This window comes from Catharus ustulatus, chromosome 3 (genome assembly GCF_009819885.2).
Source record: "Catharus ustulatus isolate bCatUst1 chromosome 3, bCatUst1.pri.v2, whole genome shotgun sequence".
Lineage (NCBI taxonomy): Eukaryota > Metazoa > Chordata > Aves > Passeriformes > Turdidae > Catharus > Catharus ustulatus.
Genome location: NC_046223.1, coordinates 35,579,884 through 35,598,458, shown reverse-complemented (window position 1 = coordinate 35,598,458; position 18,575 = coordinate 35,579,884). Strand labels below are relative to the sequence as shown.

Here is an 18,575-nt window from a genome sequence, read left to right as displayed (position 1 = left end):
AACTGCATTAAATCTTCTGAAGTTCAAATAGTTTGAGCAGTATAAGGCACCTTCTGCACCCTCCCAAGTGGTGAAGAAAGTAACAGAAATAAATATAATATAGAAATATATATGTATATAGAAATATACATGAATTCATGCGGCTGATTTCAGTGAACACTTGTGGTACTTCATATTTTGCAGGACCTCTGAAAAATGCAGTACACATTTCCAGTGTGGAACTGCTTCTCTGCCTGTCTGAGAATTTGGAAGTTAACTTAAAACACTCTTCATTGTGAAATGTTGGATCAGAGGGCTGTTATAATTGGGAAAAGCCCGGGTTTTTAAAATCTCTATTAAGAGCTGGTTGGAACAATAATTTAACCATGTAGTACACCAAATCATGCCAATTTTCTTACAGCCTGAGCATGCAGCTCTCGAGTTATGTTTATTCTGTCCAAGGAAATGAGATACAGGTTGCTGTAATATGATTCAATACTTCTCAAAATGCAAAGAAAACATGAAAAGGTTTGCTTTTTTTTTTCTTCCTCCCCTGTCTTTTGTGTTTGGGGTTTTTTTTGGTACAGGAAAAATGGGCGATCTCCTAACTGGATGCTAGCCCTAGAAAAGTTTACTTAAAGAGGGAAGGGTCATCATCTTAGCAATTCATATGATCCATTATTAATTTTAAAAATAATTGCTGGAAGGAAAACTTACATCAACCCAGCAGCCATGTGAATCCAAGAATCTGAGCTCTCAAAAGCACAAGAAGAAGTCAGTAAGACAGACATGGTACAAGGTGGGTTCTCATTGCTAGTAAGGCAGGGGGAGAACAAGCAGGTAGGACAAAGTCAAAGCTATTTCATAAAATGCCCAGAAAACAACAAATACAAGTGAAGAGATCAGGACTGGTATCTTTTCTACCCTCAGTTTCAACACTAAATACAATTAAATATCCAGATCCATTGAGCCTGGACAAGCACAGGGCAGATAACCACTTCAGAATTCAGAGAGATGCTTTGTGTTGAAGAACCTATGGCCAACAGTTTCGCCTTCCCTGCTGGATGGTGGCAGCAAGGGTTAGAAATCGATAGAGGACTTCAGTTAATCTAATCAGCAGAATTTCAGGTTCTCTACTTGAAAAGGATTTGTCACACCTCAGTCAGGGGAAGGGAATAAAAATCAGTTTACCAGCCACAAAAGGTTGTTACTGGCTTTGTGTGCCAAAGGTGTCTGTGGTTACCACCTGGGTTAAGGGAATGCAGAACAGAATGAACCCAAGAGCCATCACCTAACATGTAAAGCTGAAAAAAAAAAAATCCATATTATGGTAGTTATTTGTCTTGCAATAGGTGCTCTGGCTCCTTCTGTAACAGGACAAGGTAGTTTCTCCCAAGAATCTGAAGCCAAATAATGGTACACATCCCTCAAACTCTCTAAAGCTGGATGCATTTACCTACAAGTGATGTAATCCTGTGCAATCACAGCTGGAACAACTTAAGGGAGTAACAATGCCAAATCCTCTGGCAGACAGAAATGACAGCAAGTACCAGTCCTCTTTTCTCTCTAGCTGGGACAGAATTCTTAGCATTAGGAATGAAGATGATATAAATTGTAAATTCTTATTCACTATGTACCAAATAAACATTTAGCTTATGAGCACCTAACAGCAAAACAGAGTTAGAAAAGGCAAAATGTATACAAAAACAATTCCATAGAATTATTCCAAGGACCCAATCTACCCTGATAGTAAACCCAGCAAAACAGTTCTGAAGTTTGACATACCTGCTCATTCAGACTGAAGTATCACCTCAGAGCATCACTTAAACAATATATAGAAAGATAACTATAAAATCCTGTACACAAATTACCACTTTTTCCTTGTCATTTACGAATTACACTGATTTTATTTTCCTTATATAAAAGAAGACATTTTACTCTGTGCTGATTTAACAAATATCTTAATATATTTATAACAATAAAGAAGCTAAAAAGCTGTTCTAATATCTAAAAAGAATACTTATCATCTACATATGATATATATTGCAAACAAACATTCAAAAAAGTATTTTTGTTGAAGTGATTATATTGCACTCAGAATTCTGGGATTCTCCCCCTCCCTTCTCATTTTGAATCAGAAATCAGCTTCATTTTTTAATAAAATGGAGATTTAATTTTCTACTGAAAACAAATAAGCATGCATTCAATATAATACAATGTATTGGAAAATACCAGAAAAAGGGCACATGTTTGATTATGAAACTGGAGTAAGGAACAATTGTTAACCAGGCCAAAGTAGTGTATTGTAAACATTCTGGTGGCTCTAAGGTGTTGCAGATGCTGTAGAAAGTGCAATCTAGTTCAGCACCCAAGAGGTACAGAGAATCAAGTGTTCTGTACTTCAGTGAATTTCCATGAAGCAATGGCACATGTAATAGACTCACAGAAAGACAGGATAATGGACCAGAGGTGATTACTGAGTCAATACTGACCTCATAGAAACAGAACCAATGGTTGTAACTTCATTGTAATCTTTAAATGAAAGTTTTCCATTTTCTAACAGAGTAAGGAAATTTTCACTCTCACTGCAAATGAAGTACAGAACCAGATTCCCTACTTGTAGCTTACATGGAGTGGCAGGCTGGACACTACCCTCAGCCTAAAACATCCCCAAAAGATACATCTCCATCATGCAGAATGCCACCTTGCTTTTGCAAGAATGACTCCCTCCTCCAAGCACCGGCTCACGAAACGCAGGTCATGGACGGAGGAAAAAAAGGAAAAAGGAGGAATGCAGTGTTCTTATGCAGAAAGAGAAATCCTCAGCCAGTGAAGAGGCCACACATCTTTAAAATTTAAATGAAGGCTGTTTTCTCCACTCAGATCTACATGAAAAAGACTTCTTCATCAAAGCAATTATCTCCAGGTAATATAGTATCTTTGGAATCCCTGAGATACTACAGCTCCATGTAACCACCTCACAGAAGTGGAGAGACTGACTTAGCACACAGACGAACAAGGTGGAAGCCAATATATAGAACCCTGAGTTGCAAGTGGAACAAAAGGAATGGGCAACCCATTCCTAGATGGCCAAGAGATGCAGAAGAATGGGCAGAGCAGCAATTGTAACATAGATACTGCACAGGGGACCAAAAAAAAAAATTGAAGTATTTCTAAAAGACCTTTCCCTATTGTCAGAGCAGAGAAGGAAAAGAGCAGTGAGAAGGAAGAGCTCTCTGAGAAAGGCCCTGGAGAAATGCAGACACCTCAATGCACAGTAGGACAGTAATGCAAATGCAGAGACAAGTTAAGTGGGCTCATTCCAAGTGCGCTCCAAAGGTTAAGCACTCCAGCAGTGACTATGAACTCTCAGCAATCAGTGACCTGTAGTCTGGATATAAACCAAGAATATAAACAAATTACTTTTCCCCCTGGAACTACCAAAAAAATGCAAAGAGGAAAATACAAAGTCACAATCCAATCACAGAATACTCTCCATAGTCAAAAATGAAATACTGGCTTCAGAAACAACAGCCATCTGTTCTGTATCCTAAATAGGGTTAATTGTAAAAAAGAGGTGCTTGTAAAATCTTAAGTTTTAAGTATTTTATTTCCCAGTATATTGCTAAATAATTTTGCAGTTAAACCAAAAAGTAAGAAATATCAGAGATGAGTATGGAACACTTACAACTAGAAAATGGTTGCTGAACCATCTGAATTTCTATAAAAGCATCAATAAAAATGTAAAAACACAGTCTCACAAAATCAATTACAATCTTAAATGCCAGATGCCACAATGGTGACAGCATGAATATTGATGGATTTTTGCAACCAAAAACTAATTTTGACTTGGCCCAAACATGGCTTAATACAGCAATCAAATATGTCTGAAAACTGGGACTTGTATTTCTGCCATTTCCTATTCTCTCAGCTATTCAGCGTCCAGTAATTCTCATTAGAAAATAAAAGTGCTTCCTGGTCACAATTTTATGCTCTTATGGAGTTCTGCTGCATCTCGATACATTCTTGGATAAATGAAGAAAAGTGGATAAAAAAGATGAGTAGAAATAGACATCCTATAAAAACTACTTGAAAAGTATTTTAAGTCTGCAAAATATCTGTGGCATTACACCGGCTACTGCTGATGTGAAGGAAAAAACTGCTATTTAACCACTTCATGAAAATGAACAATGCACTTGTTCCCAGCCATTTAGAATGATTTGACATTCCAAATGTTTATAAAAATTGGGTAATAAAAGAATTAAGTCAATACCCTTAAGTATAATAAATAATGGTGTTTATTACGGTCGGGGTTGATCACGTGCGTTTGTTCCATATCTGCTTGGGACATTTGCAAAACCAGTTCTGAATCCTTGAGCTGCTCCCATTCCTGGCATTCCAAGTCCTTGATTGAGTACACTGCTGTAGGGTGCAGATCCATGATTAAAGCCCAATCCATAGGGCTTTGTCTGAGTGTTCAAAAGGATAACTGGATTCACATTTTTGCCTGGTGTGTTAAAAGAAAATTCTGGTGGTGGGCTGCTGGGCTTGGCTGGAGTGGAGGTAACAGGGTTCAAATTGTCAGCAGCCTTCAAAGATGGCATTGGAATAATGTGATGATCCGAAAGGTTCAGAATATTGTTTGCAATAGGCACAGATGATAACGTAGGTCTGATCCAGTCATCTTTGAAAATCTGAACAGTCAAGGTAGAGACCAATGTGTATAATCTGTTAGTGACATGGGCAAGTACCATTTGCTCATTTGCATCTCTCCGAATTCGGACGTGGACTGATCCAGCCTAGAAAGTGATAAAAACAAGTTGGCTGTTAATTGTTATTCCAATAAAGATTACTCACATGCATTCAAGAAGAGGTAAATAATCCAGCAGAGAATTGCACAGAGACCTTTTGTAGTAGAAACTACTGACTAAATTAAGAACCTTATTATAGGATACATTTTCATATTTCCTAATATTTTGCTCTCTTATGAACATACCAAGATCATTCAGGAAAAGTGAGTCATAGAACCAAACTATACAACACGTGTTGGCAGGAAAGGTAACAACTGGGAGAGAAAAATAGCTCAAAAGAACAAAGTGCAAATTTAGGCATAAGTGGCAGAACAGTAAACTGAAAGCTATTTTTACATCAGAAAGAACTGCTGCCTTTTTGGTTGCTTTAAGAAGGGTCACAAAACACCTGCATCAACTTAGGAACAACCAAGTTCTGTGTGATCATTCTGCATCACAAAAAATACCCCTCAATTTCTTTCAGCTTACAGAGTAACTGGTACACAACTGTAGTTATTTTGTTCTACCATCTCCCCTAGAAATGCTGAAAACTTATGATTCTACTGTCTGTTGTAGACCTTTGGTGCTTGAAGGGTTACAGTTATTTCTCTCTTCCTAGACAATTTACACTAACACACCATTTTGAAAAACATTTTTCCTTTTGATTGTCATTTATTTCACTCAAAATACGAATGAAATTCTACAGTTGCATGCTTTGAGCCAGAACTGCAGTATACATTAATAACATTAATCAACAACAAAGCTTTAAAAAAATGTAAAGGACAGGGGAAGAGAAGTTTTGCAATAAAGCACAAGGACTGAGTACTGACTCCATCAAAAATGTTTATAGTTAATATTTCAGAAGAAATATCTTACTTCATGTAAAGTAAAAAATTAAAGTAGTATCTGACAACTTTTTATTCAAAGGCTAGAAAGATAATAAAGACATAACTTACCAAAGTGCCAAAACCTAATGTCCAGAAATGCTCATTTCGAACTTCCAACACTCCATCCAAAGTTGAAACCTAATTTTACCCAAACATCCACAAATATAAAAATAAATTATAAGTTTCAAATCCCTTTAGAAATACACTTTTATACATAACTGAATAACAAACAATTTTCAGTAGTGAAATAAAAGCTCCATACACAGAACAGATGATGTCTATTAATGTCACTAACACTTACCCAATGCACTTTTGCTACCCTTAAACATCCAAATCCATCAAAAACGTTTTAAGGAATGTATTTCAAGTAACTCTTGCTGCCAAATTGCAGTATGTTCTCAACTTTATATGTTGCAATTCAACAGCTGCCTGTGCTCCTTTTCCTCCTTCAACTCACATTTGTAAACCACTTCAATAGTAGCTCAAATTTAAGTAAAACCAGCCTGCACTACTTAAACAGATTTGTTCCAGATACCTAAATGACACTATTCATCTTGGAAAGCAAGATTCATATTTTGTACATGCAGATAAAATAATACTTAAAAAATAATTTTAGCAAAATTCTTGGACTAGTCAGAAAAAGTCTTCACATTCCTGAATGCTTATTAGTTGTACACTGTGCTGTGTGTTATACACTGACTTACCTCTCTAAGAAGTTTATCTAACTGGCCAATCACATGAGGTGGGGTTGTCTTGAAAAAGAAGAAGAAAAGAAAATAAATACAAGTTCTAATAAAGATTAACTGTCCCTGTTCAAGTAAGAGAACATTTTAGTCTGGTCTACCCACACAAGAGACCAATGGCATTTTCACTAAATTCTTATGATCCTGTGATGCATATCTGCACAACCTTTAAAAATTTTGTTGCACATCACAAATTCCCATGGGAACACTTCCTATTTGCAAGCTTAAAACAGATTTCAAGGGTTTTTTGTTTTTTTCAAATGAGGCCATTTAACAAAACCAAAACCACAGAATCTGTCGATTTGGGAGGCTGCCTTACCTGGAGAAGTACTTTCCCACTGTAGACACTCATGGGATACATGGTACCAAATGTCATCAAAGCAATTGCTATAGCAGAAGCTGTGTCCACAGCAAAATAATTGCTAGGGAGAAAAAGCAAATTTAAAGAAACACTGGTATTTGTATTTTTGAAAGGCAACTTACTTATGATTTTTTTTCATTCTTTTAAATTATATACACTCAGAGAATTTTGCACATGCTAATCTCATTTGAACTCTCATTCATTTTGGACAATAGACAGATGCATTGATAGAGCTGCAATGCCATTCATACAAAATGCAGCTCTAGATCAGATTATTCCTTTCATTTAAAAAATGTATTTTCCCACAGACTGGATACAAAAAGAGCTACTGTTTTAAAACAATAACTGCACATACTTGATTTCAATGAGCATATAGGTAATGCAAAGAGCCAGAGCTCCAGCAATATCAATCAAGACAAAAGGGTTCATCCGTGGCAGAAAGATGCTACTCAATCCTGGGATGATTCCACAAATACTGCAACAAAACAGAAAAAGCAGTCGTCAGCCAGATCTTCATCACTACTTTGAAATTCCAAAATGACACCCATTATTTAGCATTTGACTTCTAACACACCTTGCTGTCACAGCATATGAGTACTGTAAAGGCCCCACTAATTCTGCTGAGACGCTGCTGTCAGCAAAAATTAATCAGTGTTTTTTTTCTGGGAACAGCTCTATGATACAGCTGTATTGGCTGTCTGCAACTCAAGTGCCTCATGGGTTCAATATTGGTATTTCACAGAGACATTATGTAATGCAATCATTACATTATTAAACATAGTGAGAGATTTGTGTATCACCAGTCTTTAATCCATCTGCCTTGGTGTGCAAGAGTGTCCTAAAGCCAAAGTTAACTAATTAATGGAGTCTGAAAGGAGGAAGAAGACCAGCTAGCTGAATAAGAGAAGAGCAAAAAAATGCATGAGGGAATCCTGGGAAAATTATTTATTTATAGCTATTTCCTGTCAATTGGAGTATGAAGAGAGAAAGGAGTTTCTGTACTTCCCAGTGAATGTCATGTCCTCGAGAATTTTAAGGCAAAGACAATATGAAATGTTTTGTTGCTATGGTTAAAGCCAACTTACGTTTAGACATCATGTGCTGGCCTGCTTCTGTAAGAATTTTAATCAACATAATTACATACAGGTGCAGGTATTTTTAAATCAGCACTGCTTCACATAACACATCGGAAATAGCTGTTTACACACTAATTCAATTTTTTTTTCATAATGGCTGAACTGTATACAGGTTATCTCAAAACCCAATAGAAATTATATTACTCTTGAACTGGGACTCCTTCAAGTTATCCATCAGTGTCCTCCTTAAAATGGTTTCTAAACTGATAAGATGTAAGCTGTACTACTGTCTGTGATTGGTATCCACCTTTTTTATTTTTATTTCTTACAATAAAACTTGGGCAACCTAATTATTAGTTTTCCAAAACTATGTCACAGATTTTGGTTCTGATGATGCAACATCTTATAGCCATATAAAATAAATTCTTCTGTTATTGAGTCAGCATTTTCTGCTTTCCTTAACTGTAAAAAAGATCACAAGATACAGAATCATATGGGTTTTGAAGCATATTTAACATGTTTTACAACTTGGTTTAACGTTTTGCTTTTGATACTGACAGATAGTTGGAAGATCATGCATGGATTAAAATAAATTTCCCTGACATCTGACAAAACTATTTGCAAACAATGTTATCCTGCATTCAGATATCCAATACAAGCAAGACAGTTAACAGACAAGATGAATGAGCAACACTGCTTATATCCCTGGAGGACATGAACTTTCCAGTTTCCTGCTGGACAGGTGAGGAGTTTCCATAGCTATGGTTCAGTGAGTAACCTGTTTCATATATCACATTGAAACTCAACCATCTGAATCATTTGTCCAGCCCAAAGTAAACAAACATAAATTATTACAAAATATCTCTCTCAGTAATGCATGTTGTGAAATGCAGTTCAAGTATGTACAGGATAATGCTAGTTTACCTATTCTCATCCAAAGAGAACTATATACAATGTACTGAACACATAAGATATGTGAAGATATGAGAAGATACCTGGAAAGATGTATTTCTGTTAGATTGATGTATCTGGGAAATATGGGAGACAACGTCTACTCCAGAGTTCATACCTGAGACCCACAGTAAGGAAAAGCTATTTTAAAAGCTCTAATACAAGTTTACACCTCAATACCCTTCCAAATTGTTATTATATACACAAAACCAACACTGCCTTCCAGAAGCTAATGATTTTGAAACACAATATAAAGCTTTACCTTCTACTAAGATCTGCAACATGTTCCTGAAGCCAACTTGTGCTGGCAGCTGCAAAAGAAAGAAGGTAATAAAGTTACCACAATTTTAAGTACCATTTTAAAGTTACTACACTGTAAAGTACATGTAAGTTTTCTTTTGAGGGGAGAATCCAATATATATGCTGTGAATGAGTAAATATATCTCAACAGATACCCTGGCACTTGAAAAAAGCCCCAAGTCTGTCTTTTCCAGGCAGCAAGTATAACATCCACCTCTCATAATAATCTAAGCTGATTAAATACAAATATAATTGCAGGTTATAACCATTATCTTTTATATAATATAGTGTATAATAAATATTTATAACTACAGACAATTTACAAGACGATTCTAACAGGACAATTTACAATTGCAGGAATGACTGCAAACCTACTTCACAATGAAAAAGGTAAAAGTTTTTAAAAAGAACTACTGCATTAACTTATTTTTTAATCCATTAATACATCCATAAAATATGTTGAAAGTTCTGATATCTGTCACATGACCTTCACTGGTTGAATTCAGAATATTGAAAATAAAGGATACTGCAGCATTAAAATAATACTTGGTTTATCAGATTCATGACCTCATACTACTCAGAGCCTTATAAGCAAACTGGAATTGAAAATCAAATGGCAATTCTACTGCACAAAGTAACAAAAGTAACCTTTAAAAGAGGTAATATACACCCACTGGTTACAAAAGTTACCAGACAAGTTATACCTTAATAAAAATAGGAACATTAACACTTTTTTCTCAATTCTTGTTACAGTCTAATTTATCACATACCTTCAGAGACATAAGCAAAAGGCTTATTCTTAATGGAAAGCATTGTAAATAAGTTGAAAAAGAGAGCCACGAAAGTACCAACCAGCAGTCGTCCCCTAGGGAGGGGAAAAAAGGTGTCTTAATTTCCCATCATCACAGAACAGGTTATCAAGTTGTAACTACTACTAACAGTATCAAAATACTTGGCTTGGTTTCCTTCACGGAGGCTGAAAACAAGTAGGATAACCTAGTGTAATTCCCAATAACCAGCAGTGTATTATCACAGCAAGGGTTATACGAGATCACTGAACTTCGTACGGTATCGTTATCCCTAATGCTCGTAATGTTGAGTAACAGTTCTTAGCTAATTGCATACATGCACACACATATTTGCCCTTTGAAGACACAAATGCATTGTCCCCTCAGCAGCACAACTTAAGCTTAGCCTTCTATGGAATTATGCCACAAACCCCCAGCCTTCTTCTATAACACACATCCCACTCCTTTGCCCCATAACACCTCCTTTTCTTTTCCCCGTGTTCTTTATAGTCTGAACCCTCTTTGCAAAACCTGCAGTTCCTTGATGACCACAGCATCCTTCCCCCCACAACAATAGGCCACAAGAAACAAAAGCAACTGAAGTAGGAAAAGCAGCAACATATAGCTAGATCACTATTTGAGAAAACAGGAGCATTACATTTCAGTTGTACCTTGTAAAGAATGGTTTGCAGTATAGCTTGCACATGGTTTGAAACAAATGCCAAGGCACCAAAAGCAATCTGGTACTGAAAATACTTTCATAACTAATATATGCTAGATAAGAATTAGAAACATAAAAGGACAATAACACATTTTACATGTCAAAATAATTTCTTACGTGTGTATCTCAGGCTGTTCCAGAAACCGTTCCGCACTAAAAGAATAATTGAAAATTTGAGTTATAGTCATACAGTAAAGCCTTGATACCTGAAGCATGTTTTTACAGTTCATAGCATTAGCTGCCATTCAGAAATAAAAACTTATAGATACAGTACTGCAAAAAATGGATTGCTTAAATAAAGACAGCCACTTTTATAACCAATTAAAGCATTTAACACTGAATCGAAGCAGATGTGGTTTAGGTTTCCCAAATATTTCCAAACTGTGCCACATATGTGCTAGCTACCATGAATCTGCCTACATGATAAAATATCCTTGTAAATGAACATGCAGAAAAATATTGTTACTGGCAGCACCACTGGTGCTGGTGACCACAACAAACTAAGTCTGAAATTCCTGACTTACAGCCTCACACTAAGCAAGGTTAAATAAAGTAGACATTGGATACTGTGGTGGAGATACAGATCTTTTTTCACCCACAAGTGAGCTAACAAATGAGCTTCAGCTGTAACAGAAAAACCTGTTAAGTTTGTGGAATTTCCTAAAATTGATGTTGGAAAACTTGGGAGGTTTTGACAGAGGGTGATTCATTCCAGTGGACTGTCAGTTCAATACATTGACTTCATAGTATAAAGTTGCTAAGTTGTTAATACAGCCCTTTACATAGAAAAAAGAGCACTTGAATAGAAAAAGAGAAGGTACACTGCTGCAATTTTAAATTCCAGATGTTAACAATAGCCTCTTCATCATTAAAATAATGTTTTAGGCTAACCTCCCGAAATACAAATGCTGCCAAACATAGATAGTATGGCAAATTAATACCTGAGAAAATGTTGAGGGAGTGAAATGCTTGATGCTTTAAACATTCAGATCCTTGATATATTATGAAGCTGCTTTGACTTCAAAAAGTAACAGAAGTAAAACCAATAAAGTTATCTTTATTAATGAACTTTAAAAAATCAAGATGCATAAGGAAATGCATTAAAATAATTATGCAACCTTTTTGAAAAAGTATTCTTAAAATTATTAAATGTTTCCCCAGGTAGCTTTTTAAGTACATTTATCAATTCCCATCTTTACATCTAAAGCCTACATGCAGTGTAATAAATGTAAGCAAGCAGTAAGGTTTAACAATATTTTTCTTTAAATCTTTGATTTTTTTCTAAAGTATCTCTCTTCATACAGCACTCGTAGAATGAATGCGCTTTTTGGTTGATCTGGACTATATCTTCATATGTTAAAAAATTAAAGAAAACAGTACATAACCCTACCTTTCTTTCAGTATAAAAAGAGCACCAAGCTGTGCCAGAACTGTAGATGCAAATACAGCTAGAACTTCAAACCTTTCAAACCTGAAATTTGAGAATTAAGTTTAGAAACATTGAACATTGAACAATTCATCCAATAGAATCTTTTCTGTGCAAGAACGAGCAGGATACACCTACTCTTTCCAATTCATTCAACATCAGACAGATGGGAAGAAAATTGAAGTTTTATGGAATAGGCATTATTTTCAGTTTCTTTTAACACTTGACTCATCAGAAACACCTTAAAATTAAGCATTTATTAGTTCTTCCTGTCTGTCCCCTATGTAATTGCTCTTTACAATAAGTCTTGGCCCTCCTCATTTTTAGGCTCTTTCACATACAGAGTATTACTGATGGCTGTTTAGGGATCCAGGCAAGGACAGTGAGCAATGTATGAAATGTTGAATTATCAAACACGACACCTTGTTATTGTACTTACCCAAATGAATAGACTGGGGTGGGTTTCTTCATCATTACCCAGTAGCTTATTAGACATGTTATCAAACTGAAAAAAGGGGGAGAATTAGACTGTGATAAATAACAGCAGCCTTTATAAACTGCATAATCTACAAATACACACTTGAGTCACCAGAACTCTAACAAACAAATACAGCAAGACAGAACAGTGAAAGAAAAAGCAAAGAAATCTCTCCATTAAAGTCTTCTTTTAGAGATATACCATGAATTAGATTTAGTACTCTAGAATAAGTCTCAGGTCACACCAAATATCGCCTTCTTTTTTTTTTTCCCCACAGTGTAATCTCTCTGTGTATGTGGCCAAAACAGATTAACTTTCTTTGGTTGCATTCACCTACACAAGCTCTAATCTAACTGGCCATTCACTGACAGCCACAGATCTCTCTTGCTATCTTCTGTCCAAATTTTCTCTCATACTGAACATCTAGAATTCCAATTATTTTGGAATCACCATGGTAGTAGTCAGAATGTTTCAAGGATGAGTATAGCTAATTTTCCTCTATTCAACAATTTTTTCTCTATTGAACAATTTTTTTCAGCTGGAATCCACATGGATTCAGTGCCATCTGTGCTTTCATGCAGACCTTTTGTAATTAAAGCAATGTTAAATCAGACTGGATCAAGAACTCGTCCCTTCAACTGATGAACAATCGCATCCTCACAACTTGATTCTCAGCTGTGTAGAATAAAAGTAAAAGCACGGAAGCGACACTGTTCATATACAAAGCTGTAAATTCATATTCTCAGTAAGACTATTTTATACAACCAGGAAAATGACAAAATGAAAAGAAGCAGAAATTGATTTTTGTAGCAGAATTACTAAGCATTGTTCTCCCTTAGCAAATCAAAACTCTTGAAAGAGATTGCTGTGAGTTTGAACAAGTTTGGTTCTAGTCCAATCCCTAATTAACCTAAGACAGGAGTGCCAGGAGTATTCTACCTTCTTCTAAAAATAAAAGAAAAAGATAGTGAGATAGCAAGGAAGATAATGTAAGCTAACATTTTAAAAATACATACATTTTATTTCCCTACCACTGCTACCATTCTGTATCTTAGATATGAACTGAATATATTTCATGTCTGAATACTGATATATTTCAATTATCAATACTATCAAATGTGTTCAGAGTTATCATACTAAAAGTTGTTTTAATATGATTTTGTTAGAAAACAAGAAAAATACTGAAAATATTTAATGACCTTATGTGCAGAGTGCTTGGTATCCAGCTTGAAAAATATTTCCAAAACAGAATTACATGCTTCTTGTTTTCTGATGTTAAAACTGAGGATTACTTCACAATCAGTGACTACGGTACTAGGAAAATGCTCTGAGAGACATCAGTTTTGTATTATACTGTTCTATGTTGTCACACATCTGCACAGAGAAATCCATGACTGAACAGATCAGTTACTAGTCATTGTCAATATAGCTAAGGTGGTTTTTACAATCTGTTTATTGTGTGCAATTTTATACTCATTTAAGCTATATTTAAACCAGTTATTGTTTCTATACTGATGACAAAGTTACATGTCTTTGAACCTGTAAGTAAATTTCAAATTTGTAGAAATATACAGAAAAAATGAACAGTAAGACAAAATGGGAAAAAACTCACCTGAAAAGGTCAAAGATTGTCAAATATGTGTAAGCAGTTAAAGCTGGAAAGAAAAGTAAGTATCAAAATTGAATACTTAATTTTTCAATGCAAAAGTCACTTGTATTCTAAGACCCTTTTGTGCAGCTCTTTTCAATCTTCTACCTACATAAACTGCCTCAGCTGACAGAACAAGTCTCTGTTACTCTAAAGACACCAATATATTCAATGTCATAAGCAGGTTGATTATGGCAATCCTAAGTCAACTAAAGCATGTAATTAAAAGCCCAGGTACAGAAGATGCCACATTTGTGACTAAGTTGTGACTAGGAATTTAAGTACTGGAAAGTCAGGAGATCTTCCAGAAATACTTCACTTATCAAAGTAAAAGACCTCTCTTATGTGCATTATTGCAATGAAAAGTAGGTTGAACTGAATGTTTTACTTGTTTTGCATCTCTAACCTATACCAAAACTGCAAGAAAACCTGCGTCAAAAATTAAAAACTAAAAAAGCATTCTATTCTCAGTACAGGTGACAGGAAGCACATGGAAGCCCCTATCCAAAAGCAAAAGGCACACAAATCTGCATTGGGTCTGGCTCATGTGGATTTCATTTCCTCACAGCAGCCCTGCACAGTGCTTTGCAGTGGAACCTAAAAGGTGTTGGAAAAACGCCAGTGTTTTGGCTACTGCTGAGCATTCCTTGGAAGCAAAGAAGTCTTAAGCCTTTTCCACGCTACAAACATCCTCATTCAACTGCAAGTGAGGGTCTCTGCATGTCACTGGTGATACTTATACAAGGAACAGTATACAAGGAACAGGTCTGAGGACCAGTAACTCAAAAGTCTACTACAGCTTCTCAGTCTTAAAGATCAGGAAGCTACTGCAGGAAGCAAATGACCAGCAGGACTGAAAAGCTCCACAAACTTTGATGGAGTTTCACCCATGCAAACTTGTCTGTGAAAAATGCTCCTAAGCTGACTGCGTAAAATCAAAGGGAAGCATTCTCTGAACCTGGTTGTGCAAAGCCCTAACTCCCATCAAGTACTGGATTTGGCTTTTTCAGTAGTTGGAACTTCACAAGCTAAGAAACACATGGTAGTTTGTTGTAGTTTCAGTACACAAGAGCCACCTACCTATGCTGTTTGTAGAGCTGCACCACATGAGCAGGAAGCCAATACATATTAAATTTATAGCACCAAACAGTAAAATCTTCCAGGACTGTTGATGAGAATAAATATGTTTTTAAACTTTCCAAAATTTACAAGATAGAAATACATCTATCTGGTCTTAATATTGCAGTACTTAGTCATGCAAACAGAACTGGTTTCTCCTCCCACCTAAAAATTCACCACTCATTTCAGAACAGCAAGCCCTTACTCTATTTTAAACTTTACAGATTATTTAAAAACTGATTTATGAATGCCACCATGCTTAAAATACCTTTTTGGTCTAAAAAACCCCACACTCATCTATAATATTTGAATTTTATTACAGCACACAGCATCTGACTTTTGAAGACCAACTTGTGCAACTTTATATTAGTGTGTTCCTTTTTTTGTGCTGAAACTTTGGTCCCAAAAACATCTGAACACATTCAGGTTACAGTTCTACTGAACCCACCAGATATAAGCATAATTCTGGAGAACACTAATTCACAGGGATGATGCACAGAAGCAATATGTCTTCAAAGATCTATATATATATTTTTAAGCACAGCTAGAAAAATTCAAAGAAAAAGTTTCATAATAGACTTAGTAGTGTATTTTAACTTACCACAGCTAACGTATTTTTATTATAATTATGAGTTTTCTTAAGCAACACTTACCCTTCTGTCTGCTGCAACCAACCTAAATTCATGTGTTAACTTTCCAACCAACGATCTCTGTGACTTGCGGAACAGGTGTATTGTCCCCTTAAAAAAAAAATCAATAGTTTTATTAAAAACTTTACTTAAACCATAATTTAAATTAGCAAAAAGGAAATCTTCGTTTATGAACTATTTTCACAATTATATCAAAGACTCAGGTGAATTTTTTGTTAACCGGACATATCACAAACTTTAAATTCAACAATATTTTGATAACCATTTCACATGGTTATTATATCAGAAAATGACAAATGACTTAGAATCAAGTTTCACTTAGACATAATCCAGAACTCAGGATTACTGAAAAAGACACTAAAATATCATTTAAAGAGCGGGTTTTAACTTTTATTTAGATGAATCTACTACAAGACAGTCTGAAAAAAACCTATTTTTCTTCATCAAAGCACACTTCCCACCCAAAAGCAACAGATCCCTTAAACAGGAAAATACTGTTTACAGATCTATAAAGGAGAACCCACCACTGAAGTAAAAACAATGCTGGTGATGTGGTGGACACAAGGCCAGTAACAAAAGGATTCACACCAACAATCTTGGCTCTGGCTTAACCTAAAGGGGTGCTACATGGCTCTCCTGCAAGCATCACAGGGAGCAGGCTGACAGAGAAACGCATCTGCCATGACATTTGTCTCCCTCTCCTTGGAGGGCCCAAGCTTCTAGTTGGTTGTCCCCCGTTCTGCTCTCCCCACAAAGTAGTAAGCTTTCCATGTGAAAAGCCCTTCTGAATTGCAACAGAAATTTGTGGACTTGTAATGGATGGTCTGCCATCTCCAGCAGTTTGGGGCCGGATTAAGTAAGGCTTGATTTTAAGCCATCACATCTTAGCTGCCAGCAGACGGCAAAAGACATACTAATGGGCTCTTCAGCAAAATAACTTTTGTCAACACAGCTGCATTTCATATTATCTGAGAAATACAAGTGTGCCATGAATTAAACTTTAAGCACTACTACAGATCCCAAGTTTAGATAATCTAAAACACTGGCACTCACTCTTTTCTTCACTAGGAAATCATTACAGGATTATTTTAATTCTTAATAGACACATGCAGGATGCCAGGACACCTTGGAAAGCTTTTCTAACAGGCAGTGCACAGCCTGTCTATGAAAGCTGTTACAGAATCACAAAGAATCATAGAATATCCTGAGTTGGAAGGGATCCACAAAGATCATCGAATCCAACTCCTGGTCCTGCACAGGACACCCCAAGAGTCACACCATGTGCCTCAGAGCATTGTCCAAATGCTTCCTGAACTCTGTCAGGCTGGTGCTGTGGCTACTTCCCTGGGGAGCTGTTCCAGCGCCCAACCACACTCTAGGTGAAGAACCTTTTCTTAATTTCCATCCTAAACCTCCCCTGACACTACTTCAGGTCATTCCCTCAGGTCCTGTCACTATCACCACAGAGGAGAGATCAGTGCCTGCCCCTCCTCTTCCCTTCACAAGGAAGCTGTAGCTGCAGTGAGGTCTGTCCTCAGTCTGAACAGACCAAGTGACCTCAGCCACTCCTCTCAAGGCTCCCCCTTCCTCCAGACCTTTCACACCATCCTAGCCCTCCTTTGCACTGCTTCCCACGCTGGTGGCACTGTCCCTCGCCCAGCCACACCTCCCCGTTCACAGGGGATGCCGTGCACCAGAGCTGTGTATCCTGTGCCACAGGGCACCCCGCGCAGGCCACAGCCGACCCCTGGAAAGGAGCTCCCGCTCAGCACGGGATGCACCTCGGCACTAAGGCATGCCGAGACCCTACAGAGAGCCGGTGCTGGGCAGGGCGCTGCCCCACACCTCGGCCCCTGAGGCGCTGGAAGAGCCCCACACCCGTGTTTGTGCAGCCGGCGGCACGGGCCGCCCCAACAGGTGACAGCACCTGTTATCCATACCCATGGCACTTCAGCGTGCTCAGCGTGACAAGGGAACATTTCGCCGACAGATGAACACGCACACGCAGCAGTCGTTCCTAAAAGAACGGGTTTCGTCTTTGAGCAGTGAGCTACAGAGTGACAGCCCGATACCGGGGAGCAAGCGCGCTACAACCTGCTTGTCCTGCGGCGAGTCCCAGCTCGCTGACCGACGTGCGGCTGAAGGAGAACTCCGAGGCTCAGCCCGCAGCCCGCCGACCCCGCTCGAGAGGCAGCCCCGGCACAGGAGCCCCCCACAGCCCGGCACCCCCGGGGCCCTGCCCGCGGTGCCCTGCGGTGCGGGCCGCGCTCGAGGGGCGGGCGGAGAGCCCCGAGCAGGAAACGCCGCACGGGCAGCGACGCCCCGCGCTCCCCGGGCCCGTTATGGGCCGCGCCAGCCCGGGCGCCCCGCGGCGCCGCCGCCCCGCCGAGGGAGCGGGCACTTCCAGCAGCCTCCTCACCCCGCGCTGCACGCACCACCCTCCTTCCCCCTTCGCTCCTTGCCCCCAGCAGGGGCCACTCACCATATTACTCCCCGCAGCGGAAGAGACGGCGCCATGCGAGGCCGGAAGGGGCGGGAGAGGTTCCCGTCGCCGTGGCAACCAGCGGGCCCGGGGACACGTGGCGGAAGCGGCGCCCGCCGGGAGCGGCGGCGGCTCCGTGCCCGTCCCGCGGGATGTGCGGCGCAGCGCGCTTCTCT

At 38.2% G+C, this 18,575-nt stretch overlaps 1 protein-coding gene across 2 annotated transcripts; it reads right to left on the bottom strand.

Annotated features, from left to right (window-relative positions):
• Window positions 1-4,254: 4,254 nt before the first annotated feature.
• On the bottom strand, window positions 4,255-18,476 carry SLC30A6 (solute carrier family 30 member 6). 2 transcript variants are annotated; one of them, XM_033055231.2, is made up of 14 exons: window positions 18,400-18,476; window positions 15,921-16,007; window positions 15,229-15,313; window positions 14,113-14,155; window positions 12,462-12,527; window positions 11,987-12,067; window positions 10,714-10,749; window positions 9,858-9,952; window positions 9,050-9,098; window positions 7,116-7,235; window positions 6,719-6,821; window positions 6,361-6,408; window positions 5,726-5,794; window positions 4,255-4,778 (listed from the first exon to the last, which is right to left on the bottom strand). In XM_033055231.2, the coding sequence occupies exons 1-14, from the start codon at window positions 18,400-18,402 to the stop codon at window positions 4,281-4,283; spliced, it is 1,383 nt and encodes a 460-aa protein (XP_032911122.1). In that variant the 5' UTR covers window positions 18,403-18,476; the 3' UTR covers window positions 4,255-4,280. The 2 variants fall into 2 exon arrangements, with proteins under 2 accessions (XP_032911122.1, XP_032911123.1); XM_033055232.2 differs by lacking the exon at window positions 18,400-18,476 and adding an exon at window positions 18,012-18,086.
• Between the last annotated feature and the right edge of the window lie 99 nt (window positions 18,477-18,575).

What these genes read in the sequence shown, in the direction of transcription:
- SLC30A6 (XM_033055231.2), bottom strand. An exon ending in GTTGCAGATCTTAGTAGAAG is followed by an intron (nt 7,236 to 9,049) that starts GTAAAGCTTTAT and finishes GTTTTGTTGCAG; the next exon opens with TATTTGTGGAATCATCCCAG. An exon ending in GTGGGAAAGTACTTCTCCAG is followed by an intron (nt 6,409 to 6,718) that starts GTAAGGCAGCCT and finishes TTCTTTTTCAAG; the next exon opens with ACAACCCCACCTCATGTGAT.